Genomic DNA, 27,012 nt, shown 5'->3' on the forward strand with positions numbered 1-27,012 from the left:
GGGGGGGGAACCCTCTCATCTTGAGCTTGCTGGAGGCAAGAGGTATTTTACGATTTGTTTGTAATAGAGTTATGGTTGTTAAGCCAACTCTTTCCTAAATGTACTTAAATCTGTTTCTAATGTGAGATGATATTAGTGACTTACAAGAAATCTAATGTGCGAGTGTGAAATTTGTTCTTTATGAAGCTCAAATATACTGATAGTCGTTGAAAAGTATTCTTCGAGTACCTACTTATTTCGCAAGTAGTGAGAGAGTCTTTAAGGTTCCTGTAACTAGCGTCATTCTTCGGAGATGAAGTTTATAGAGATTCCAGAAGCCGGCTATCCAGAGAAGAAGATCAACTGTGTACAAGACTTGTATAAGAGAAGTGGGAAGTTTGCACATACACTTCACACACTCTTAGTCGTCAAAACGTTAGAAGATGGGCAGTCAAAGCAAACTGTTTTCCTGTTTCAATAGGCATTGTCTGAAATAAAAAATCTCCATGTGAAGTAAAACACTGGACTGCAGAATTTATATGACAGCAATAGATCACCTGAGATTGGACATTTTTGTCAGGCGACACTTTCTTGTAATACTTACTTACTACGATCTGTTTCAGTCGCTGACTATCCTATCAGTAAGAAAGAATACAATCACAACATCAAATCTCATGCACCTCTTCACTTACAGAGAGCAACTTTAACATGGTAAAAATGTGTAAAACAATTCATTAGTCTCCAATATAAGGCAGTGCGGTTCAATCTGGTGCAACCAATAAACTGGCTGCCCAGGACACAACAGCTTATTGTACTGATGTTATGTTATTACTTTTTGATAAATTTCATGGTACTGGAATGTCACAATCCTCAGAAACTCTGCAAATGGAGCCTTCTAATGTATGCCCTTTGACCTCAAGTTCTGGTACCTGTAAGTAATTTTGATTTACTTGGAATGACATAACATGACTTTTTGTAAACTTAAGGGTTCAGCTGTTGGCTGTGAACCAGTTTTACAACTGTCCCATTATTCTCCTGACCATGAGTGGTATAGATTTGTTAAGACCATTTCTCAGTACACTTGCATCAAGATCACAGATTAGTGTTTGAAGACTTCTCAAATGTCTGGGTAAACCATTTATGTAATCTAGGAACAGCCAAGAAAAGTAGCAGGCCAAGCAATGAACCCTGTGGCACACTCCACCCATGCAATGAGAAGGCTTACCATCCTATACTATTTTGATTTCCCTAATACAGTTTTATTATCTGGACAATCGAGGGCCTTGATATCACCACAGAAAATGCCAACAGGGTTGATTCCAAGAACTTAGGCTTACAGTTGTGTTAATATACTGATCACAGGTTAAATTTTTTTGTTATCATTTAGCTGCATTTACCTTACCCATCTACTTGTTGGTTGGTTGGTTGGTTTACGGATTAAAGGGAACAAACTACAAGGTAATCAGTTCCTCCTACATGGAACAGCAAGTCCACAAAACTACACACCAAGGAAACGCCTCGTGCACAAGGGGAAAGGAAAAAAGGTGGGCGAGGTGCACTGTCCTGTGATCAGCCAGAGGCCTTCAAAGGAAGAAACTGTGATGGGGAACATATACCCCCGCCACTTATAAGAGGTACTGCATCCAACAATACACAGCAAATACTAGTGACATGGACAGGGTGAGAGAAATGCAGGAAAATAGAAGAACACACAAGAAAGGAAGAAGAGCAAAAGAATGGCTAGGTGAGAGCTGGGGCAGACCACTGCAAGTCTAAACAGCCATTGTCCAGTCGGGGCAGAGGAGGCAACAAGGAGTCTTGCCAAAACAGACCGACGAGGCTGAGACGCCCTTCCTCTAAGAGTGTGATAAAAACCCCCTTCACAAATAAACTGCAAAACCAGTTCAGCTGGACAGCTAGGTTAGGACAGACCAAGAACACCGCCATCAAATGGGCACCACAATGGCACTGGGGTGAATTCTTGCAAAGGAGGAGTTGACTATGAGCTGGCCAAGTATGGCCGATGCGGAGCCAACAAAGAATGATGGAGACGAGAGGCCTGCATGTAGGACCTCCACAAATTTGTGGTCTTCTTTATCACCCATAGTTTTTTTGGCCATTCCATATTCCAAAACCTTAGAACTTGATGGTGTAATATCAATTGAAGGTACGATGCCGGAATACCAAACTCAATAGGCGGCTTGCCGGTAGCATATTTAGCCAGCCTGTGTTCATTCCCCAGTATCCTAAAGTGAACTGGGGTCCGGACAATGACCATTGAGTGTCCGCATTGTTTGAGGGCTAAAGGGGAATCCTGGATAGTCAGGACCAAGGGATGGTGAGGTTAACACTGGTTAAGAGCTTGTGCTGCCCAAGGAGTTGCTACAGATGAGGAACGACTCACTGGTGCAGGAGCAGATATGCTCAAGAGCATGCGGAAGTCTACCAAATCCGCAGTGAAAATACTGTAGTCATCCAGCAACAAAAAGGGTTTCATTACATCCCACGTGAGTGTAAGAAAAACCAGTGTGATCGGTAACCTTTGGATCTCTATATCTGGCAAGAGGGGACAGTAGTTCAGGTGCTCCAGGGAGCAGCAGATGCGAACACATAAGCGATCAACTGTTGTTGGCGCAGAATCCATAACAGTGGAATCTTCCTCTGTTAGGATACTGATCGTGGGGCTGGTCTGAAAGGTGCCACCCACAATGGTGTATCGAGTCCAGCCAAGCCATAAGTGAGACTCTCATAATCTAGACGGGATGGGACAAATGCTTCATAGAGCCATAGTAGGTTAGAGTGGTCCATGCACCAGTTGGTATCGCTGAGGCATCTAAGAGCATTGAGGTATTATCAACATATTTGCTTTAGCTGATGAAGATGGGAGAGCCATGTCAACCAAGCATCAGACTAGACCCAAAACATGATAAGAGTCCGCCCTGTTGAGGGACTGGCCATCAAAGTACAGATCCAGATGGGGATACACTGTACAGTGACACAGAAATGCATGATGCAGGTCTTGCTAGCCGAAAATTGGAAACCTTGAGAAAGAGCCCAGGAATGCACTCTTTGTATTGTTCCCTGCAGTCTGCGTTCAGCAACGCTCATCACGGATGAACAAAAATAAATGCAAAAGTCATCACCATACAAAGAGGGGGACACTATAGGTCCTACAGACACCACCATACTGTTGATACCCATTAAGAAGAGAGGGACACTCAAAACAGAACTCTGCGAAACCCCATTATCTTGCAGATGTAAGGTGCTATGGGACGCACCAATCTGCACCTGGAAAGTGCGACATGTAAGAAAGTTCTGGATAAAAACTGAGAATGGGCCACAGAGGCCCCACTCATGTAAGGCGATAAGGATGTGATGGTGTGATGTGGTATCACAAGCTTTATGCAGATCAAATAATACTGAAATAAGGTGGTGTTGCTGGGCAAAAGCAGTTCGATAGCAGACTCCAGGTGGACTAAATTATCCATAGCTGAATGCACTTGGCGAAAACCACACTGAGTCAAAGCCAAATGTCCCAGGATACAAGGAGCCAATACAGCCCTCGACTCACAATACATGTTTAAGTACTAGGTCTACAACTTTGCTTCCGCCGTTTTTTCTCAATGTTTGAGGCTTTATTGTGGAAAAACTTACAAAAAAATTATGATTCATAGTATTGCCCATCACTGGCCACTACATTCTCCCATCTTCTGGATAGCATAAGAATCCCATGGCGGAAGAACTGGGCGACTTTTGTGGGGATCCATGAATCGATTCAATTTAACACTTGTTCATATGATCAGAAGTGCTAGTCAGACAGACTGTATGCTACTGATCGAAAAAGGTGGTAGTCAGAGAGAGAGCAATGTATGGAAAATACGGTGGAAGGGATAGGACTTCTCATTTCAACGTTTCCATGTATATTTTGACAGGTCTTGCGACATGGGATCAAGAACTGATGTGCTGCAAAATTATCTTTACGTGTCTATCACTGTATTCTGGCCGTTTGTGTTTCAGTGCTGGGCTCGAATGCATCAATTGCTTTCGATAATGATGTCCTACAACTGTCTCCGTCTGTTTCAGTAGCTACGAAAACGTTCTGTCTTCCCCTGCCATGCCGGTCTTCGACATCAAAAGCACCGTTCTTAAGGCTTTGAAAACATTCTCTGCACGTTCTTCCACTAAAAGTTCCCTCACTATTGGTCTTACCCAGCATTTTAAGAGCCACAGCCACAGATTTCTTCCTGTTAAAGCAGAAAATTAAAACTTCCCGCAAATGGCGAGAAATGGGAATGTAAGTTGACGTACTTAATTGAGAATAACCTTATGATGCAATGACAAATCGACTAATATTTTTATGGCATTATTTTGACAGATGCCTAAGCTTAGCGTATTACACTTATGGCCGACCACCTTTTCCCCACTTACCGCTACTGCCATCTATTGCAAAACAGCACAAGCAAAGTTGTAGACCTAATAAGTAACTTGCAGAGGGTACTGGTTAAACTGATTGGACGACAGCTATCCATCTGAAGAGGCGGGTTATCAGATTTGAAAACTGCAATAGGGACAGCCTTGCTTCAAATGCGATGGAAAAGGGGAAGTATATGATTCTGGCTAACCGCTGAAAAATGCTGAGACATTTGGTTGTGCAACCGGCCAAGTCTAGGAGCTGTGTCGTGGCAGAGAGCATGGGTGCTAGTGAATTCCCACTTGCTAAATGGGTCATTATAAGGCTCCAGGTGATGGAGAACAAAATATAAATGGAATTGCTTCTGATGGTGTTTAAGAAGATGGAACATGAGTGGACAGTAGACTGATGATGAGGCCTAGGGAAATGCCGAGCAAAATGCTCAGTGATGAGAGTCCCAGCTGGTGAGGATAACACCATTCAGGGGAATTCCTGAGATGCCTGTAGGCAGGCAGCCGTAAAAGCACCTGATCTTTGCCTGTAACTGTGACGAGGGAGTGTGCAGGCCTATAGCAGAGACTTATCTGTTTATAGCCTTTAATTAGATAACTGGCCTTAACATTAAGCTGTTTAAAGGCTAGGAGTGGTCAAGAGATGCGTTTTGTAGCATTCGACTGCACGATGGCAGTCTTTAATAGCTGCAGCATTTTTGGAGGCCCACCAAGAGACAGACATCTGTCAGGGAGATCCCAGGGAGGAGGGAATTGCTGAAGAACTGCTGAAAGGATGACGTCAATCAAACTCTGTGCAGAATCACAAATGCCATTGTGTGGTGGAGCGGTTGGCATGGCAGTCAAGAAAAAGGCAACCCAATTCGCATTAGTAAAAGCCCATCTGGAATGGCGTCCAGCTAAGTGATGCTGATCGAAAGGTAAGACAATCAGAAGAAGATTGCTGTCACACAAATCATCATGAACTCTCCACCGAATGGAGGGGAGGATTATAGGACTACAGATGGAAAGATCAATCCCGAGAAAGTGCTGTGTGTCACACTAAACTGTGTAGGAGCACCAGTGTTGAGAAAGCAGAGATCAATCCCTGCCAGCAGGTCTTCAACAATTCTGCCCCAGTCAGTAGTCACAGTACCATTCCTCAGACGGTTATGGGCATTAAAATCCCCAAGGTGAAGGAAGGGAGGAGGGAGCTGGCGAAGGATGGCAAGAAGAGCAGGAAGCATATGAGGTTGGTCAGGAGGGGGGGGGGGGGGGATAAAGATAGCATTTTGTTACTGCAGAGTCTAAATGGGTCCAAACGGCCACCGCGTCCAGTGCGGTTTGAAGAGAAACCTAGGAACCAACAATGTCCATGCAGACCAATGTACAAACATCACTGTAGGCTCACAGAGGATTGGTCCAGTTCTGGCAGTAGGCTCAGAAACCACGAAGAGTCGGCAAATGAGTATCCATGAAATGAGATTCCTGTAATATAGCATAAGCTTCAGAGTAGAGAGAACGAAGAGACTGCAATTCCGGGTGATGACAGTAACCATTACAGTTCCACTGAAGGAGAATAGTACAAGAGCCAAGATGGATGCTGAATGGGCCACAATTGATAACTGTCACTGATAAGTATGGAATGATGTAAGATCGGACCTTGACTGAGAGGGAGGGGGCAACATCACCAGAGATACTGAGGGGGCCTTGTCCCGAGACTTACACACCTTCTTCTTCTTCTTCTCCTCCTCAGAAGGGTGAGAGGAAGTGAGGTCAGATAGAGAGCAAGATGACAGGAAGGAAAGTTCCTAGAGAGAGTTCCATCCCCAGCAGGTGCTACAGAAGAGGCTTTCTTCTCCAGCCAAGGAGAAGGAGTGGCTCCGTGAAGGATGGGAACAGCAATTGCCAGGAATGCGGAAAGGGAAGGGGGGTCAGAATGGAAATAAGGCAGGAGGATGAGGAAAGGACACAACAGAACCAAAGATAGATGTGGAGACAATCAAATTTCTGTTTGGCTTTTGATTAGGATAGGGGGTCAAGAATTTTGAATTCTTGAATTTTACAGATTGGGCAATCCAACGAGCAAGGAAAATGTGGGCTCGCACAGGTCACACTTGTGGGCAGTGGGGTGCAAGGACTGCTCACATAGAAATGGTGGTCGCAGTCACCGAAAATACGAGTTGTCTCACTTTGTTAAGACACATGACCAAAGCTAAAACACCAGAAACAGTGCATGGAAGATGGGATATAGGGCTCCATTTTGCAATGGTAAACCATAACTTTGCCTTTTTCCAGAAGGGAACTCCCTCAACATCCACGATGACAGTGTCAGTATCAACAAGATTGTCCTTAGGACCTCTCTGGACTTGCCAAATGAAAGGACTGCTGCTCCATTCTAGATTAGTCCCGAGTTCCTTATCAGACTGTTGATGGATGACCCTGTGGAAAATAATACCCTGGGACATACTTAAGGACTGGTGAGGAGTAATGTTCATGGGGACATCTCTTAAGCACTCACAAACACAAAGAGAAGCCAACTGACTGGCAGAAGGGGTTTATATCAGCAGGAGATGAGATCACAACTTACTAAGAGATTGTGTTCTACAAGAAAAAGGGTGGTTTGGTAGCAGCAAAAGTTTCCTTGTCTATCATGGAAAAAAAAAAAAACAAATAACAGGGAAAGAGTATAGCAACAAGCCAGCAGGCCTAGCCCTCCTCCTAGGGAGTGGCCAGGGACAAGAAGGTCAAGGAAGCAAAAGTAGGAGCACAGAGAGAACCATTTCTATCTGAAGAGATGATCACAGAAGAGCGACCAAAATGTGGAGTTTACCACCCTTCATGTGGAGAGCATCCGCCCTGGTAGAATCCGCTCTGATCAGGGGCTCACCCAGCTACAAGGGCTGCCTGGCACAATGGTCATTATCGGGAGTCCAAAAAGATAAGCAAGCACTCCTAGACATACACAAGATGATGACAGCTCAGGTGCCAGCAGTGTGATCCCTTTTGAATGCATTATGGGAACAGCAGTGATCAATAAAATTGTAAATAATTACTATTAAAAACAGTCTTGATCACAATTTATTTTATAAGGTGACCGGTTTCGACCACTGCTGTGGTCATCTTCAGACCATTGAGTGGAAACCCCTTTACCATTGCAATCTCCAACAGAAAGGGGTTTCCACTCAATGGTCTGAAGATGACCACAGCAGTGGTCAAAACCGGTCACCTTATAAAATAAATTGTGATCAAGACTGTTTTTAATAGTAATTATTTAGTGTGATCCCTGTTTTGTCAGGGGGTTCAGCCAAATGGGTACATAACAGCCCCACCACATGGACTAGTGACTGTGCCGGTGATCTAGTGGGAGGAGGTGGGGGGACTCATGTTGGAGACGCTTACTACTTCATCATGACTAGATGGCCGGGAGGAAGTCGACCAGGCTGTTGGGAGAGGTTTGACTTATCTGAGTTTGTTCACATGAAGGGAGCACCACGGGTCGTGCCAAAGTGACATGATATGCCGACAGAGAAAAGTACGAATATCTTGCGAGGGAACAGAGTAAGAGGCGGGCCGACCGAGATGGACAGCGGCCTTGGCTGCAGCATCAGCAGAGTCATTTCCAGGCACACCAACATGGCCAGAAACCCACATGAACATCACTTGGGCTCCCCCAACTGGGAACAGATGGAGGCAGTCCTGGATCCATTGAACGATGGGGTGGACTGGATCTGGATCATCCAGATCCTGAAGAGCACTGAGGGAGTCAGAGCATATCACACAGCGAATGAGCTGGTGCCTCCGGATGTAGTGAACAGACTGATAGAGAGCAAAAAACTCTGCGGTGGAAATTGTGCACTGGTTGAGAAGCCGGTACTGAAACTTATCATCCCCTACGACAAAAGCACAGCCTACACCGTGTGCAGACTTGGAACCATCAGTGCACAAAAACATGCTGTAAGTTGTGAGCAAAGTTTGAGAAATTTGCAGATAGGTCACCTCGGGAGTTGAATCATTCGGGAACGAGCTGAGGTCAAAATGAACACAAACCTGCGCCTGAAGCCAAGGTGATGAAGGGCTCTCACCAATTTGGAAAGTGGCAAGAAATGTGAACTGCAGCTGCTGAAGCAGGTGACAAAAGAAGATGCCGGGAGGCCGCAGAGAAGAGACATACATGTCATATTGGCGGTCAAGAATGTCATCAAAAAAAGGGTCAAAGGTTGGGTGGCCCGGCATAGAAGAAAGCCGACATGCATACCTACTGAGTAGGATGTTGCGCCAGTATGACAGTGGTATTTCACCTGCTTCTGCTTAGAGACTCTCAACTGGGTTAGTACAGAAGGCACCAGTCGTGAGACGGATCCCCAAATGGTGTATCGGTTCAAATGGCTCTGAGCACTATGGGACTTAACAGTTGAGGTCATCAGTCCCCTAGAACTCAGAACTACTTAAACGTAATTAACCTAAGGACATCACACACATCCATGCCCGAGGCAGGATTCAAACCTGCGACCGTACCAGTCGCGCGGTTCCAGACTGAAGTGCCTAGAACTGCTCGGTCACACTGGCTGGCAAATAGTGCATTGTATTTAGATGACGTAAGATAGATGGCCATGCAGATGAGTAGACAATGCATCCATAATCCAACCTGGAGCGGACAAGAGATCGATAGAGGTCAGCTTCCCAAGAGGTACCACTCAATATATGAAGGGCATTGAGGGACCGGGTGCAGTGTGCAGCCAGGTAGGAAACCGTTTGTGACACTTCATGAATAGAGAAGGTCCAGACAATGCTGAAGACTGCGTTGCAAAAGATACGTCTGCTGGGAGCTGCAATAAATAGCAAAGTCATCAACGAAAAGAGAGCTGGAAATGCCAGCTGGAAGGCAGTCCATAATTGGGTTGATGGCTATGGTGAAGAGGATGACACTCAGTACGGAGCCCTGAGGCACCCCATTCTACTGTGAAAAGGTGTGATATGGAGGAACCTACACATACCCGGAAAACTCGGTCTGTTAAAAATTCCTGTATGAAAGTGGGAAGACGACCGCGAAGGCCCCATGTGTGTATAGTACGTAGAACGCCTGTCTGCCAACAGCTATCATAGACTTTCTCCAAATCAAAGAATACGACCACTGTTTGTCGCTTCTGCAGAAAATTATTCATCACGAACATCGAAAGGGTGACAAGATGACCAACCACTGAGCGGCGCTTTCGGAACCCACACTGAACATTAGTGAGAAGATGGTGTGATTCCAGCCACCACACTGATCGACCATTGATCATGCGTTGCATCACCTCACAAACGCTGCTGGTAAGGGAAATTGGACAATAGCTGGAAGGAAGAGATTTATCTTTACCAGGCTTATGTAGGGGAACAATAACAGCTTCACACCAAAGCATGGGGAATACTCAGTTACTCCAAATATGGTTGTAGGTATCGAGGAGAAAGTGTTTTCCCACAGGAGGAAGATTCTGCAGCAAGAGGACATTGATTGTATTGCGCCAAGGAGCAGAAGACCAGGATGAGGAGAGAGCACACTCGAGCTCCCTCATAGAAAAAGGAGTATTGTAGCATTCTCGATTCAAAGAGAGAAAAGAGATCGCACGAGCCTCCTACACCTGTATCCGAGGAAGGAAGGCAGGATGGTAGTGGGTGGAGCTTGAAACCTCCGCAAAGCACTGGCCCAAATCATTGGAAACATCAACAAGGTCGACTATGACGTTTCCAGCCACAGTCAGACCAGGGATCGGGGAGTGGGTGGTAGTCCCAGAAAGCCGGCGTAGGCCACCTCAAATGAGAGAGGGTGGAGTAAAACTGTGAACGAGCTGAGGAAGGAAAGCCAGCATGCTTTCTTGCTTTCCGTAACAGTGTGACGGCACTTCGCACGTAGTTGCTTGTAGTGGATGCAGTTTGTTAACGCAGGATGACGGTGAAAGACACGAAGCACACATCGTCGGGCACGAATCGCATTGCTGCACCCCACAGTCAACCAATGGATTGGGACCTGACGGGGATAACTAGTAGTACGTGCGATAGAGGATTCGGCAGCCGAGAGAAAAACGTCCACAAGGTGCTCGACCTGATCTCATCACAGCTGGGAAACAGCCATCTGTCAAAGACTGCCAAGGAGGAATATAGCCTCAAGTCAGCAAGAGAGAGTTTCCAATGAGCAGGCCGCTGTGGCGGGGTATGATTGTACAGGCGAGTCACACAAGGGAAGTGGTCACTTGAGTAAGTATCCGAAAGAGCACACCACTCGAGACGTCGAGCGAGTTGGGCAAAGCAGATCGAGATATCTAAGTGGGAATAAGTGTAAGTGGAATCAGAGAGAAATGTGGCTTCACTGGTGTTAAGGCACACAAGATTAAGATGATTAAGAAGATCCGCCGAAAGAGAACCTCTCGGGCAGGTGACAGGTGAGCCCCAAAGAGGATGATGGGTATTGGTGTCACCAAGGAGCAGAAAGGGTGGAGAAAGCTGAGCAACAAGCTGCATCAGGTCCGCCCTAGTGACAGCAGAAGATGAAGGGATATAAATGGTGCAGAGGGAAAAGGAACATTTGGAAAGGAAAACACGGGCAGCAACTGCTTGAAGGTGGGTGTACAAGGGGATAGGACGGTGACAAACATCATCTCATAGAAGCAGCATGACCCCACCATAAGCAGGAATCCCCACCATAAGGGGAAAGTCCATCTGTAGCGAAGTAAAATGGGAAAGAGCAAAATGGTCTTGAGGATGTAGCTTGGTTTCTTGGAGACAGACTATGAGTAGGCATTGTGATTGCAGGAGCAGCTGGAGGTTTGCGCCGTTGGACCAAGGACATGGATATTCCATTGTAAAAGGGCCATAAAATTTAGGAACACTGGAGAATGAAGAAGAAACACTCACCCCGACTGCTGCTTAGGGCAAGCCGTCGAGGGAGGACAGCCACCGGAATCGACAGGTGGAAGATCTTCGTCCATCAACTCAGCAGGATCAATGGAGCTTCCCCGGTGTCGGTCGGTTGAAAAGGACTGACAAGTCGAAGAGAGCCGACGAGTCAGAGAGGGGGAAGACTGTTTGTATGCCTTTGGATAATTGTTTAGACTTTTGGCGATTGGCAGAAGAACCAGATGGCTGTGAACTCGAGGTATGCAAGAAATCTTCCTGGGAATAATCCTTTTTGAATTGATGGTTTGCTGGCTGCGTTGCAAACGCCTTCGCCAGTGAGAGCGAAGACCGGGTAGCAGAATCTACAGCCCGGGAAGTGGGAGACAGAGTGTCAGTTTGAAGGCAAGGTGACTTTGCCACCATTGAACTGAACTGTAAGTCACAAGTTTGCATAGCCATGTTTTTCATGGGACAGGGAGGGGGACGGGGAGGCTAACGCAGTGCTGTAGCTTCCAGACGATGGGACACTTGGTTTATGGTTCGCCAACAGTTTCCAGGCAACAGGAAAAGGTACCTTCTCCTTCACCCTTATCTCCTGAACAGCTCACTCGTCTTGATAGATGGGACAAGAACGAGAAGAAGCAGCATGGTCTCCATGACAATTAATGCAGAAGGGGGAAGGAGGTGGACAGGCACCTTCGTGTGCATCCCTGCTACAAGTGACACATTTGGCTGCGTTTTTACATGAAGTGCTGGTATGATTGAACTGGTGGCATTTATAACACCTCAATGGATTGGGAATGTAAGGGCACACAGAGATGATTTCATAGCCTGCCTTTATATTGGTATGGAGCGTTAACCGATCGAAAGTGAGGAACAACGTGCGAGTGGGCACCAAATCGGCAGCTTCCTTCTTCATAACTCTATGAACAGCAGTAACGCCCTGATCTGATAAATAATTAGTTATTTCATCCTCCGTCAAACCATCCAACAGCCAGGTGTAGATAACACCACGGGACGAGGTAAGTGTCCTGTGAGCCTCCACTTTTAAAGGGTATTCATGGGTGAGTTGGGCCTTGAGTAGTTTCTGGGCCTGGAGAACACTATCAATTTCCAAAAGCAGAAATCCATTGCGGAAACGGGAGCATTACTTCACAGGGCCAGCAATGCCATCCATGCCTTTCTGTATAACGAAGGGGTTTACAGTAGCAAAAGTCTGGTTTTCGTCTAAATGTGAGACTACTAGATATCGAGGCGCAACAGGAAGAGACATTGAGGCAGGAGCCTCATTTCACTTTCTTTTATGTGAAACAGTCTGAGAAAGAGAAGGAAAATCAGTCATTGGAAAGAAATCCCCCAAGACTGCCAGCGTCTCCAATGGTGTGCTCCTCCCAGCAGGGGCCCTCCAAAGGGGAACCCCTCACCTTAGGTGATTGTCCTCACCTAAGGTCACATCTCCCAAATGACAGATGGAGGGACCAATTAGCAGAGGAGGAAGGTAACAGATCAGGCAATAAGCCCTCCCTGGGACTGGCCTGTAGCAGGAGGTACGTGCTGGCCCTACATGCCAACCTGCGGCTGAGAATTACCCGTTACCCAATCTCCTGCTACGCGTCAAATGTGTGGGTGGCCATCAGGCGCACACAGGGAGGAGAAGAAAAGATAAGAAGGGAAGGAAGAAAGAAAGGACGGCCTCAAACGCTGCAGCAGAGGAAAAAGAGAGCAGAGCAAGGAAAGGGCAGAACAAGGAAAGGGCAGAACAAGGAAAGGGCAGAACAAGGAAAGGGCAGAACAAGGAAAGGGCAGAACAAGGAAAGGGCAGAACAAGGAAAGGGCAGAACAAGGAAAGGGCAGAACAAGAAAAGGGCAGAACAAGGAAAGGGCAGAACAAGGAAAGAAAGGGACGGGGAAAAAACTGGGCGGGGAAAGGGCGGTACGGGGAAAGGGCGGTACGGGGAAAGGGCGGTACGGGGAAAGGGCGGTACGGGGAAAGGGCGGTACGGGGAAAGGGCGGTACGGGGAAAGGGCGGTACGTGGAAAGGGCGGTACGGGGAAAGGGCGGTACGGGGAAAGGGCGGTACGGGGAAAGGGCGGTACGGGGAAAGGGTGGTACGGGGAAAGGGTGGTACGGGGAAAGGGCAGTACAAGAGAAAATATTCCTACATGCAAACCAATGCAAATGAGCTTCAAGAGCCCATTAAGGCATAAGACATCTCCCCAAGAGAGGAGGAAAGGACAGGAGAAGAGGAGACGTGCAGCCCAGAAAGAGAAGTGGTGCTGCGAGGGCTGGGGCCCCGTGGTCACCAAGCACGTGTTCACCAAAGAGTGGTGTGAGCACCCTGGGGGGAGGGGTAGGAGGGGAGGAGCAATATTCTAGGATGGTTATCATGAGTGTTTAGTAAGAAAAGTTCTTTGTAGACTGATTTAGTTTTTCCAGTATTCTACAAATGAACTGAAGTCTGATACTTCAATTATCTTCATCTGAGCCTATGTGATCATTCCACTCCATATGTACATCTACATCTACATACGTATTGTACAAGTCACCATATGATGCATGGCACAGGGTACACCGTACTAGTGCTAGTGATTTCCTCTCCTGTTCCACTCACAAATGACTGTCTGCATGTCTCTGTAAGAGCCCTAGTTTCTCTTACCTTGTCTTTGTGGCCCCTGAGTGAGCTGTACATTGTTAGCAGTAGAATCAGTCGGTCATGAATATCAGTTCTTGAAACTTTCTCAATAGCGTTTCATGAAAAAACTTCATCTTCTCTCCAGGAATTTCCATTTGAAATCACAGAGCATTTCCGGAACATTTGCATCTTGATTGAACCTACTTGTATAAAATCTAGCAGCACACCTCTGAATTACTTTGATGTCTTCATTTAAACCTCATGTGGATCCCAAGTACTTAAGGATGGGTCACACGATTGTTCTGTATGTGGTCTCCTTGATGGATGACCATATTTTCCCAGTATTCTCCCAATAAGCAGACATTGACTATTTGCCTTCCCTACTAACAACTTTACATGCTTGTTCCATTTGATACTGCTTTGCAGTGTTACATCTACATATTTAATCGACATGTCTGTGTGGAGTAGCAAACTACTAACACCGTAATGAAATTTAAAATTTTCTTGGTGAATTAAACGTTCTAAGAGATTTTGGGATTGCAGCCAGTTGTCATAAATTTCATTCTACGATATTTGAACTAGACACCTGCCAGTCATCTTCAGGTGAGCCATCGAAGACTGATGAACATGTTCTCCACTCTGCCTCATATAGAGCGCTGATAGTATTGCCGTGCATGCATCAGAGTCATGGTGACAGAAGGACCACACCATCCAGCGGCAGTGTCGTTGCTGGTGGAACTGCAGGGGATCAGCTGTCTTCGGCGTTGCCGCTCGCTGCAGTTATCAGAGTATTCTGGCATCTTTGTCTGAAGCAAATCTTGGAGATGACAGGATTCCATGCATTATTCAGCTAGTATCTGCTATCATGGTTCATTAGATTTTCCACAATGCGTATTTTAATAGATTCTTTTACAACGGAGTCCCAAAAAGATGTTGCTGTGGCCGAAATTAATGTTTTGTCATACTCCATTGAATGTCTGTTGGAGATACAATGTTTCGCAACTGCAGACTGAGTTTTTACATCATCTTAACTCAATTCATGAGAACATTTGATTTACTATAGAATTACAGAAAGATGGTTGTCTCTCATTTCTGGATGTTTTGACAGATGGAAGAGTGACAGATCTTTGGGACATTCTGTTTACCGTAATCCCACTCACACTGATTTGTACTTGCATTCCTCAAGTTTCCATCACCAATCCCAAACCATGGGTATGCTTAAAATCCTTGTACACAGAGCCCATACAGTGTCGGATGCAGATAGTTTAATTAAAGAGCTTGCACGTTTAAGAACACTGTTCAGAGGCAATGGATACTCGACCCGGCAAATTAATAGGGCATTCTCAGCTAAAACCAAGAACTGGGAAGTGGATAAGGAGGAGAATGTGTCAGCAAAGTCCCTGGCTTTTCTTCCCTTCACTGGAAACATTTCCTTCAAAATAGCAAGAACCCTTAATAATTTTCAGGTGAAAGTGATTTTACATCCACCATCTAAAATTTCGGACCTGCTGGGATCAGTGAAGGATAATGTGATATTGCGGAAGGTGGGAATTTACAAAATACCTTGCGGTGTGGTATGGTCAATATAAGACAAACAACACGCACAGTAGAAAAATGTTGCACAGAACACAAAAGTTCCACTCATCTTCTTCAACCCAGTAAGTCTGCAGTTGTGGAATGGACATTCAGTGGAGTATGACAAACATTAATTTTGGCCACAGGATCTTCTTGGGACTCTGTTACAAAAAAATCCGTTGAAATACACATCGCGTAAAATGTACTGAACTGCGACGGTGGCTACCACCTAGATAACGTGTGGAATCCCATCATCTCTGAGATTTGCTCCAGACGAAAACGTGAGAATAATCCGATAATTGCGGCAAGCAGCAATGCCGAGGACAGCTGATCCTTGCAGTTCCAACAGTGACAGTGCTGCAGCCGGACTGTGTGGTACTTCCGTCACCATGACTCTGATGCATGCGTGGCAATACTATCAGCATGCTATATAAGGCAGAGCGGAGAACATCTTTGTCAGCCTTCAATGGCTCACTGTAAGATGACTGGGAGGTGTCCAGTTGAAATATCATGGAATGAAGTTTACAATGACCGGCTGCAACCCCGAAATCTCTTCGAACACTAACACTCATTTGAATTAGCTTGCATTTTTATACATTTACACCTAGCTGCCATTCATCAAGGCTGCAATCCCGAAATCTCTTCGAACACTAACACTCATATGAATTAGCTTGCATTTTTATACATTTACACCTAGCTGCCATTCATCACATCAAACAGAAATTCTGTCCAAGTCATCCTGTATCTTCCTGCATTCACTCAAAGATAACGCTTTCATGTACACTATGGCGGTATCAGCAAATGGCTGCTGATTGCTGCTTGCTGCTGTCAGTTAGCTTGTTTACATATACAGGCACGAAGAGCCATCCTATCCTACGTCCCTGGGAACTTCTGATGATACCTCCCATCAAGGACAACATACGGCTCGGCTCTATTACTTAAAAAGTCTTCAAGTCACTCTCATATCTGAGAACCTAATCCGTACGCTTGAGCCTCTGTTAACAGTCTGTAGTGGGGGACTTTGTCAAATGTTTTCTGGAAAACTAGGAATATGGAATCCGTCTGTCGACTTTGGTCCATGGTTTGCAGGACATTGTGCAATAAGATGGCCAGCTGATTTTCACACAAGCAGTGCTTTCTGAATCCATGCCGATTTGCAGACAGAAGCTCTTTTGTCTCAAGGAATTTTATAATATTTGAACTTAACATATGCTCAAGAATTCTGCAGTGTATCGATGTTAACGATGTTGGTCTGTTATTTTGCAGGTCCATTTTTTTACCCTTATGCAAGGAAATCACCTGGGCTTTTTTTCCAGTTACTAGGCACTTGGTCTGGCTGAGAGGTTAATGATAAATGAAGCTAAGTAAGGTGCCAACAGAACTGGGATTCCATATGGATCTGGTGACTTATTTGTTTTCAATTCTTTCAGTTGCTTTTCAATGCCAGGGATGTTTGTTTTATGTCCTCTATATGAGAATTTGTACAATGGTCAAATGGTAGTATGTCTGTATGATACTCTTGTGCAAATAATTTTTTAACATAAAATTTTAAACTTCAGCTTTCCTCTTGCCTCCCAAATTGTTACACCCAGGTATTTTTCAGGGTTGACTGATTCCACTTGTGACTCACTGATATGGCACCCATGAAATACTTCATTTTTGGGTTTTGTGGAGTGCATAATTTTACACTTTTGAACATTTAAAGGAAGTTGCCACCAGTCTCTGATCCACTTTAAAATCTTATCAAGACCAGATTGGACACCTATGCACTTTATTCTCAGATAGCCTTCTTTAAGGATAACTACATAGGATCTCCAAAAAGTCTGAGGATATTATTACTATTGTCCAATGGGTCTTTAATAGACAATGACGACGACGACAACAACAACAACAACAACAACAACAACAACAAAAACCCACACCCTAGAGCATACCTCAATTTATCTGTTGATGACACTTGACCCCACATAATCTCTATGCTGTAGTCTTCCTACCAAGAAACTCTCAGTTCAGCAACAATTTTTCTTTGGTAATTGTATGATATACTTTTGGTAATAAATGTTGGTGTGGTGCAGAGTTACTGCTTTCTGGATGTCAAGAAATACTGCATCCACCTAACTGTCTCGATCCATGGTTTTCGGAATGTTATGTGAGAAAACTGCGAGTGGGTATTTGCATGATAGATGTTTTCGAAATCTGTGGTGGTTGACATGGAAGAGGTCATTCTGTTAGACATACCAAATTACAATGGAGCTCAAAATACGTTCAAAGATTCTACAAGAGACAGATGTCAATGATATTGGACAGTAAGACAAATCACTTCTGCTATCCTCCTTGTAGACAGATGTGGCCTACTTTCTTCCAACCATTGCGAACAACAAAATGGATACTTAGCAATTCCCATGCTTCAAACATACATTTAAATCCATTATACTGTAGGAAAAACAAAAAACCACTAACATAACAGCTGTAAAAACTGATAATATAAATATGGCAGCAAAGCACAACATTTATATGAATAATAGTGAGTGAGGGAGGGAGGGAGGGAGTAATAGAAAATTAAGAATCTAAAACAAATCTTTGTTAAGCTGCATGTTACACATTACATTGCATCAATATTCCATAGGGATGGTGCTTTACTATTTGTTGTTTTAGAACAGCTTTCATGCTTATTTCTAATTTCCAATGCGTTATCTTAACTGACCTGCACACTCTGTGCCTGCACCTTCTGCTGATTTGTGGCACTGATGAGGTTTAATGGTAGTGTAGCTTTGTTCGTGGTAGCACTGGAGCTGCAAGAGCTGCTTGCATTACTGCCAGGCTTGCGCTTGGAAGTATGGGAATCTGCTTTGCGACGAGAATCAGGTACAGGTGGAGAACAGTCACCACTAACGCCTGTAACACTCATATCCTCTGGCTGGGTGCGTATCAATATCCCCTGCCCCGAAAGACTATCTTCTGGAGGCACTGCAGTCACTACAGGCATATTGGGGCTAATAAGGATTCCCTGGCTTGTTAAATACTCTAATTTACTGTACAGCTTCTCCCGCTGCTGCCGTACATCCTCGCTTTCTGCTCGTACTTGTTCCTGGAACGAAAAGTAATTCAAATATTACGCGACAGACATAAAAATGCAGATACTAAACATTGCTGGCTTCCTATGACAACAGAAAACAATGACTATGCTCCTCAAAATGCCTTACAGAGTCAGTTTTCACATTTCCGAGAAGGTAAGATACTGATTAATAAACACTGAACACAGAATGTATACATAGTTTTGAATTCTGCTACAATACAATAAATATAATGAACTAGCTGTGATTCACATTCACACAGAAGAGAAAAACAGAAGCCAAAAGTTACGAACAAATTTGCACCAACACTCACTCAAAATATGGTGGACATCTCAAAGCTGCGTCTAAAATGTAATATTAGCTAATTAAAGTTTGAGCAACCATAATTGAATGGGAAAGAAAGTTTACTAATACAAAACGGCAGTATCTCCAAATAAGGTTACATACAGCTCCTTCAGAAGTCTATACATTACCATAATTGGCCATATGCTTAAAAACACAGAGATAATGTGCTAGCTGGCCAAGTATGCAAAAACATCTACGAGGCTAGTAGATTAAGCTATGAAGTTCCTTCATTGTTGTTCTTTTTGCACATAACTTTATTTATGCGTTAGCCTCTAAAACTTTGGTAAGAATTCTCTGTTGGAGCGTGAGAGAACATGACAACAATATAATAAAGGAAACACTTTTTTGATGTTCTGCAATTACTGAGTATTTCTAATAACTTCATCTTTTTGCTTTTCTCAGTTTTCATCACTGGAAATACTTGAAATCAATAAACATAATACAGTTTTAAATTATGAAAAAAAAAACCAATTTCCTTTTTCTTGATTGTTAGTTAATTTTCCATTATGAAAATGTGAGAATAGAACATGAAAATCAATTTAATCATTCATTTCTCATAAATGAACCATTTTACATGTAATATAAAAATGCAATACCTTCCTTTGTAAACACTCTGTGTCTCATCATTTATGTATCTTCTGCATTTGTATCAGTAATGTCTGTATAATTCACATGTCATTTTACCTGTGTTTGTAACATTTCGTTGTCACCCAACAATGGCCTAAGATGCAGAAAACTGGTTTGTGATCAAACAAACAAATAACAGCTGCAGAACACCATAAGACATAGTAGTCAACAACATCAAGAGGAGGTTCTCAGCTGTCACTATTTTTCATAGATGTACAAAGAAGACTGGTAGAGCTCCCCAGACTGAAGGGGTCAATAAATGAAACTGCTTGGCCATTAGTGTATGTTTTGGGATAATGCATTTTTATATGTTCGGTTAATTCCAAAGATAAGAACATAAATACTGGTATGATAAGACAATGTAATTGATATTGAAGACACTAGTATGTGGTGCATTCAAAAATACAATAAACAACGTGATCAATCTAATTCTTTCCAAAGTGATGGTTAGCATTTTCTTCTGCCAACCCCTTCAAGTTTTCAGAGTTAACATCATAATTGTTACCAAGTATGTCTGGGAGAGAAAGCTACATTGTTTGTTATACATTTTTTGGATGTGCACACATATAATTGGAGTAGTAATTTCCTCTTCAGCATAATCCCTTCTTGCAGCACTTCTTACTGGAGTTTTTTGAGCATTTCTGTGACAATCTTGTGATGACTAAACAAACTTACAAGAGTTTCCACAAAAGTTATTCTGAACTTTTAAAGGAAACATGCTGTAAAATGAACCAACATTTTGACTACTCTTGGAACCCCACCTGCATACTGATTTTAATGAAAATGGCATATCACTAAAACTGCAATGACATATTTCAAAACTGTGTCATCAGATACCACAGATATAAGAATAACTTCCAACCATTCACAGATAGTGTCATCTTGATCCTTCCAACCAACACCAGCTTTTCTGAATTGCATAGGTTGGAACTCTCCCTGCAATTTATCCTACCTTCCTGTAACTCTCCTGGCCTAAACATCCGATAGTCCCTGTCCTTCACCCACCCATCCCCTTCCCACTTCAGCACCACAAAACCTTTTGTCAAGAACATACCCACAGTCTTTTTACTTCTCAACCCTGTACACTCTCATAAGCTACACTTTTATGCCCCCACCCCTACCCTGCTATCCCTACCCCTCCCTGCCCCAGCTTCCTCCTTTCCCAAGTGGCCCAGATTGCTTCTCCCATTATACGCTGCTGCTCGTAGTCGGACCTCAGCTGCCAGACACAGTGGTCATGTCAGTGTGAGTTGTGTTTGGGTGAATGTGCGTGTGTATGTTGTCTAAAGCAGAACAAGGCGTTTCGATTGAAGGTTAACTTATTAGCAGTCTTTTTGTTGTGCCTGTCTGTGACTCAGCATCTCCACCACGTGGTGACTAGCAATGTACCTTTTTTACAAAATAATTGAATTGGATAGATAAAAGAAATCTACTCACCAAGCAATGGCAGAACACACATATAAAAGAAGGTTATAATTAGGCAAGCTTTTGGAGCCAGTGGCTCCTTCTTCAGGCAGAAGGTCTACCTTTTCCATAATAGTGTCATTATTCCATTTTGCATTTTCTATTGTTTGATTTTACAATCATTATGAATTAACGGAAGCAAGTTAGATTGGAAGGTACATACAGACCATTCGTCCAATAAACTGAATATCCTAGCCTCTCATATAGATATTAGAAAGCCAGTAAATCACAATCACTTCAACTATTTGGTATGGCATGCATTTCTTGGGCAACTCATTTGACATCACAAGGCTATTAATAATTTAAACACACACACACACACACACACACACACACACACACACACACACACACACACACACACACAAAAAACCACAATGTTGCCCAAAAAATATATTCAAGTGATGCACTGTTTAAATATTTTTACAATAGCAATATACATCATAATTTCCATATTTAGCACAGTTACATCACTCATCACAGAGAAAAATCCAAGTTACCTGCACACTGTTTGATTATGTGCAGACATTGCAAAATATAGGATAAAGGCTTTCTTATACACTAAGCTGCTGAAACATATTTAATACAGAGACTCTTTCAAAAATATATGCAAGGTGAGTCACGTAAGATGTAGCATTTCTTTTATTTTGTGAAAGGTTCCACATATCAAAATGAGGTTTTCCACACTTAACAGTATGCTGAAAGGCATGTAATGTTTTGTATGGATAATGCTCTTGAACTCTTGTATCAACTGACATACTGAACCAAGTATAATTTTTTTTTTAAATAGAACTGTACACTTTTCATAACTGAATTCAATTGCTCTTGGAAAGACAATTACAGGTGTGATACAGAATGGCGGTTTCAACTCATCTGTTTTGTTTTCAATCCCTGATAATAACTAATGTTTTTTTCTTTTTCTAATTTCTGCTAATTTTAAATACTATTATATACTTAATATGTGGTACTGATATTCCAAAAGTGTAATTAAACTTTCTCCCATTTCTATTCATTGCTTGAGTATTCTTTTTCGCTAGGTTGGTTCCAGGAATATCATTAGTTTTGCTACAGAGTACGTTAATTAAAAATTATAGCTAATTAAAGTTAGAACTAAACCTCGATACATGAAAAACTTTGTGAGCTAATAAGCATAATTCCATAAAATGACCCACACCAACAGAAAGTAACAGCCACCCATGCTATACTTGGAAATATGGCTCAAAGGTGCCTACAACCTTCCTACGTAATGGTGCAAAAGAATGAAAAGAATGGCACCCAGTACATCACCCTCGGGCCCAATGACACTTCAAACAGCATCGTGTCAACAGATGAGGGGGGAGGGGGGGGGGGGACAGGGAAGCCAGAGCTCAGAAGTTCATGTGACATGTAATATGGGTTAATGTTGTCACATTGGCACCAAATTTTACCACAATTCTGTCCAACACCACTGTGGGTGTGTCACATGATAGAAAGGTCATCACAGCAGCCCTTAACCACATTTCAGCCCTTCTTTTGACACTCCTGTGATGGAGGTCAAAACTGCATGGTTTCATTATGAGTGGCTGTGGAAAACATTTCAGAAACACCGCTGCTTGGACGTGGAATAAAAATGACAAGGCTTCACATGTTGATTCCCACACATTTCATGGTCAAAAATGACAGTTTGCAATACGATGAGCAAACAGATGACGTCCTTGTAAACATTTGCCACTGTTGACACCTCTTGGCTGACTCAAACCTTCTCGATAGACATCATACGGCTGCAACCCAATTCTATGTGATCCTCCTCCCTCCCCCCTCCCCTCCTTTGGAGAGCAGTGTGATCACAGTTTTTGCTCTGTTGTACAGGGGGAACCACGAGGGGCCATTCATTCAAAACCATTTCACGAAATTTGAACACGATTCAATGCAGCAAAGGGTCTTTATGCTTTTTCAGTGCTTCTCTTCCATGTCCTTCTGTGGTATGATCATGGAAGGGTGTGACATTGACACATGCATGAGCAAAGGGGACCAAGTTCAGCAAAAACCTTGGCAGTGTCAGCCTACAATTATGAGCATTTTAAAATGTATCTGGGAAATACTCCTAGGCACCTGTAGGTAGACAACTGGCCTCGGAGGTGTATCAAAGGGCTGCCTACCTGCAAGCACCACCGGCAAATTCACACATTTTCTCTGTAAAGGTACACTTTTAAAATTTTCAATAAATGTGAGGTGCCCCTGACGGTTTTGTTGAGCTGGGGGTGGGTGGGGGACTTAGAGACATCTTTTGTCGTTTTTTCCTCTCACATGTATCAGTGTCGTGATCATGCTCAGGAGTGTATGAAGAGGAACACTGAAAAAGCATGAAGACCCTTTGCTGCTTCAGATCACATTCATTTGTTGAACAGTTTTGAATGGCCCTATTGGTTATGTACAAGAAGGCAAAACTTGCAGCTGCACTGCGCTCCAAAGGGGTGCAATCACATTCAATGATGTTGCAGCTCCACTGTGTCCATAGAGGAGGGTTGAAATGTCTGATGGTATCAGCACTGTCAAAGGTTGCCAAGAACTTCTTCCTGTTGCTCACTGCACTGCAAACTGTCATTTTCAACTATAAAATGGGTGGGAGTGTCTGTCCCATGCAAAGGATGGTTTCATGCCTTTTATGCCATGCCCCGAGGCCTTTTCACCTCAATTATGAGGGGCAGTCTGTCTGAAAAGTTTTTGTTCACTACTCATAAGAAAATATCGTGATTACAACACTGGACATTGCAGTTCTGACTAGCACTGCAAAGGTGTCAAAAGAAGGGGTGAAATGTGGATAAAAAGGGCTGTGACAATCATCCCATCATGCAACACGTCCATAGTGACGCTGTGCAGATTTTGGGGAAATTAGGACCAATGTGACATCGTTAACCCACTTTTCGCACCACACAAACTCCGCTCTGGCCTTTTTTTTAATCGATGTTTCGACACCTTCCTGTTTGAAGCGTTGTCCAACCTGAGGGTGACGTCGCATGGTGCAATGTTTTTTGATCTTTAGAAGAATGTTGCAGGCACCTTTGAGCCAAATTTCAAACTTATGTGTCACAATGGGAGACAAGTAATGGTGTTTCGAAAAACTGATCCTTTAATTATGTCACGCAGTGTGATAAACTGAAGTGATTATCATTCAGGTTTGTAAGCAGCCCATATTCCATTGCAGATTTTGTCATAACCACTGTTAAGAGTCTAATCTTTTACTATCTACTGTTGTTATCTACAGTAGAACATACAGCTTTAATTAATTAACTCACTAATTAATAATTTCATGTAATTTATCCTAATTTGTAACACGGTGCTCATACAGATGAACAAGGGGTTTCACATTGTGTAGTAAGAGTAGTGTTTGTGAATTTCACTAAATTTCTGACCAACAATGTTTTCTATAAATCAAAGTCGCAATAGTTTTCATCTAAAACAGTAATACCCAGTGTAGCCAATTTTCAAAGCATAATGTAATTAACAAAATAACAGTTTATTCTTATGCCTGTTTTTACACAGTTGGATGTCAACCAAAATAGTCACATCTCAGTTAGAAAGCTCACGAGTACAACTCATTCAAGCACACTCTTGGTGCTGACACATGCCACTGTTATGTAAGCTCAGTATGTGAAACTATGCGCACCGAAAACTGCAAAACGCAAGAACTTTAATAACTTTTGTGTGATTTCTATAAGCCAAATCAAGCAACATTCTCATGGAACTGTGTTGTGATGAACAAGACTGAAATATTATTGTCATCAGAACTAGTGAATGATGGACATGGTGATTATTGTTATGTAATGGATAAAATGAACAACTGAAGTGTAATCCTTTTCTAATAAATCACTACATGACAGAGCTCAATGCAAACTGTGACATTTTAGTGTGAACTGTGTTTTTGTGCCGCAATAGAATAATTAACTTCACCACTGTAATTGTCGGGTGTGCTAAAAAAAATTTTCTTTAGTTGACAAACTGGTCTCCATTATTAATAATGGGACTTTGTGAAGAATAGATGTGTGTTAGTGAAAACTGGATTGAGCTGTTGTGTACATCTTTTAGCAGAAACCATCCCACACTCATTTGAGCATTCAGTTCAGTGGTGATCGAGTGTTGTTGCTGAGGAGAGACTATGAGATCTAGGTCAGTATCCTACATAGTGATATAGCACTTGTTAATATTGGCACTGAAACATTTTGCAAAAGGTTCTGGGAAATGAACTAAAATTGGAAATCAATGGAACCAGAGTCAGTTATCGTAGTGTTAACACTGCCAAACAGAGCTCTCACGCCAAGCTCCATCATTATATGAAGTAAGACAGGCCCACACTACTAAAATAAAACTTCATTTCCTATATGACATAGATGCAGGGTGGGCTATAACTTCTGTAGATGGAACTGTGGCATATGTTAGCTTCTGGGCATCATATGGGGCTTATCAAAAACTATTTCAAATGCTTGTAAATTCTCAGGTTTTTGTGGAAACAAATACAGTTTCATCAGGCAGTTTTCCATTTAACCAATCCCCATTGCTCCTTACTTATCAAAGCCAAAACAGAAATGCCAGTTGTTCATACAGGGGCTGGACTAAAATATAGAAAAACTGTGATAAATGCACGCATGAACGTAAGTGCGGACGCTACCCAAGTCTGTGGGCTACACTGTTATTTTTGACTACAAATGGCATGGTGGAAAGTCCGTCACATGTTGCAATTGTTAGTCATTGTCAGGACCATATTCTGTGTAGTTGTGAGTGCATTATGTCACAGCTAAGTGAATTTGAATAGGTGCACATTTTGTGCTTGTATGGTGGGTGCTTCCATAACCAAGATAGATGAAGTGTTCGATGTTTCAAGAGGCAATGTATAGCATACAGGGAAAGCAGAAAAACATCATCTGCTAAGTCACAAGGGGGATGAAAGTGAGAATTCAGTGATCCTTATGGAAGGTTATTGGAGAAGATTGTGATGAAAAATAAAGAGGACGACAACTGTAAAAGTTACTACAGAACTGAAACAATGCAAAGGGAGTTCCAGAAGCAGGGAATTGCATGGCAAGCTGGATTCCAAATCCTATCATCAGTGATGCAAATGCCTAATAGGAAGATGTTGTGTCAAAACCATAAAACCTGGACTATGGAGCAATGAAAGAGCGCCATTTGATCATATGGGTCTTGTTTCACACTGCTTCCAACTTATGATTGAGCTTAGATCCCAAGAGTGGAAAATAGCAGAGGTTTGGTGATTACTTGTGCAGCCATGTAGTGGTATTCCATGGGCACCATGGTTACCATGCAAGGTCACATTAGTGCCAAGGATTATGTGATCATTCTGGCTGATCAGGTCCATCTCATGGTACAATGTTTGTTCCCCAATGGTGATGCTGTGATCCAATATGACAGGGCCCCTATTCACACAGCTCACATCGTCTACAACTGGCTTTGGCAATTACTCCATGCAGCTGCACCACTGCCTTGGAGATACACTGTGCTCCACGGACAGGCACACATCACGACAATGTATTTTGTTGTGAAAGAGAAGATAATCAGTTTGTTCTGAAGTCTGACAGCGAGCTGGTGCTAAACTGTTTATAAATTTGTAATAAGCAATGTGACTGACAAACTGAAATTGCAGACAGTTGTATATGCAATGTTATGAAGTCGTACGAGTTGAAAGAATATATATACATCTTCAAAAAGTGACTTCTGTTATTTGGTAGCTAGTTGATGTAGATAAGCACTATTTCCTTCTCCAACACAGGCCAAACTGTGTAGAGACCAAGTCCATGAAAGGAGGAATGAAGATTTGGAGAGGAGATATCTAATCCATATAAGTGAATCATAATTTCTGATGCATACACATCAGAATTGGAACTATTGAACGAAGTCCCCCCTTTGTAAATTTATAAAATTCAGAAGGGAGTATCCCAAAAGGTGCGTGATCACTATCTACCTCCATCATCATTACTTGAACTTGCCACTATTTTGCATGATGAATGGTATCAGATTCCCCTGACGACCATACAGAAACTGTATTATCC

General features: G+C 43.0%; 1 protein-coding gene across 1 annotated transcript in view; it reads right to left on the reverse strand.

The window, feature by feature from the left end:
* Positions 1 to 27,012, reverse strand: part of LOC124797862 (rho guanine nucleotide exchange factor 18) — a 605,682-nt gene that overhangs the window by 10,906 nt on the left and 567,764 nt on the right. The window contains exon 28 of the mRNA XM_047260933.1: positions 18,166 to 18,549. Coding sequence (XP_047116889.1) covers positions 18,166 to 18,549 — 384 coding nt within the window. The remainder of the gene's footprint in view (positions 1 to 18,165; positions 18,550 to 27,012) is intronic.

The sequence above is a fragment of the Schistocerca piceifrons genome, chromosome 5, assembly GCF_021461385.2.
Source record: "Schistocerca piceifrons isolate TAMUIC-IGC-003096 chromosome 5, iqSchPice1.1, whole genome shotgun sequence".
Taxonomy (NCBI): domain Eukaryota; kingdom Metazoa; phylum Arthropoda; class Insecta; order Orthoptera; family Acrididae; genus Schistocerca; species Schistocerca piceifrons.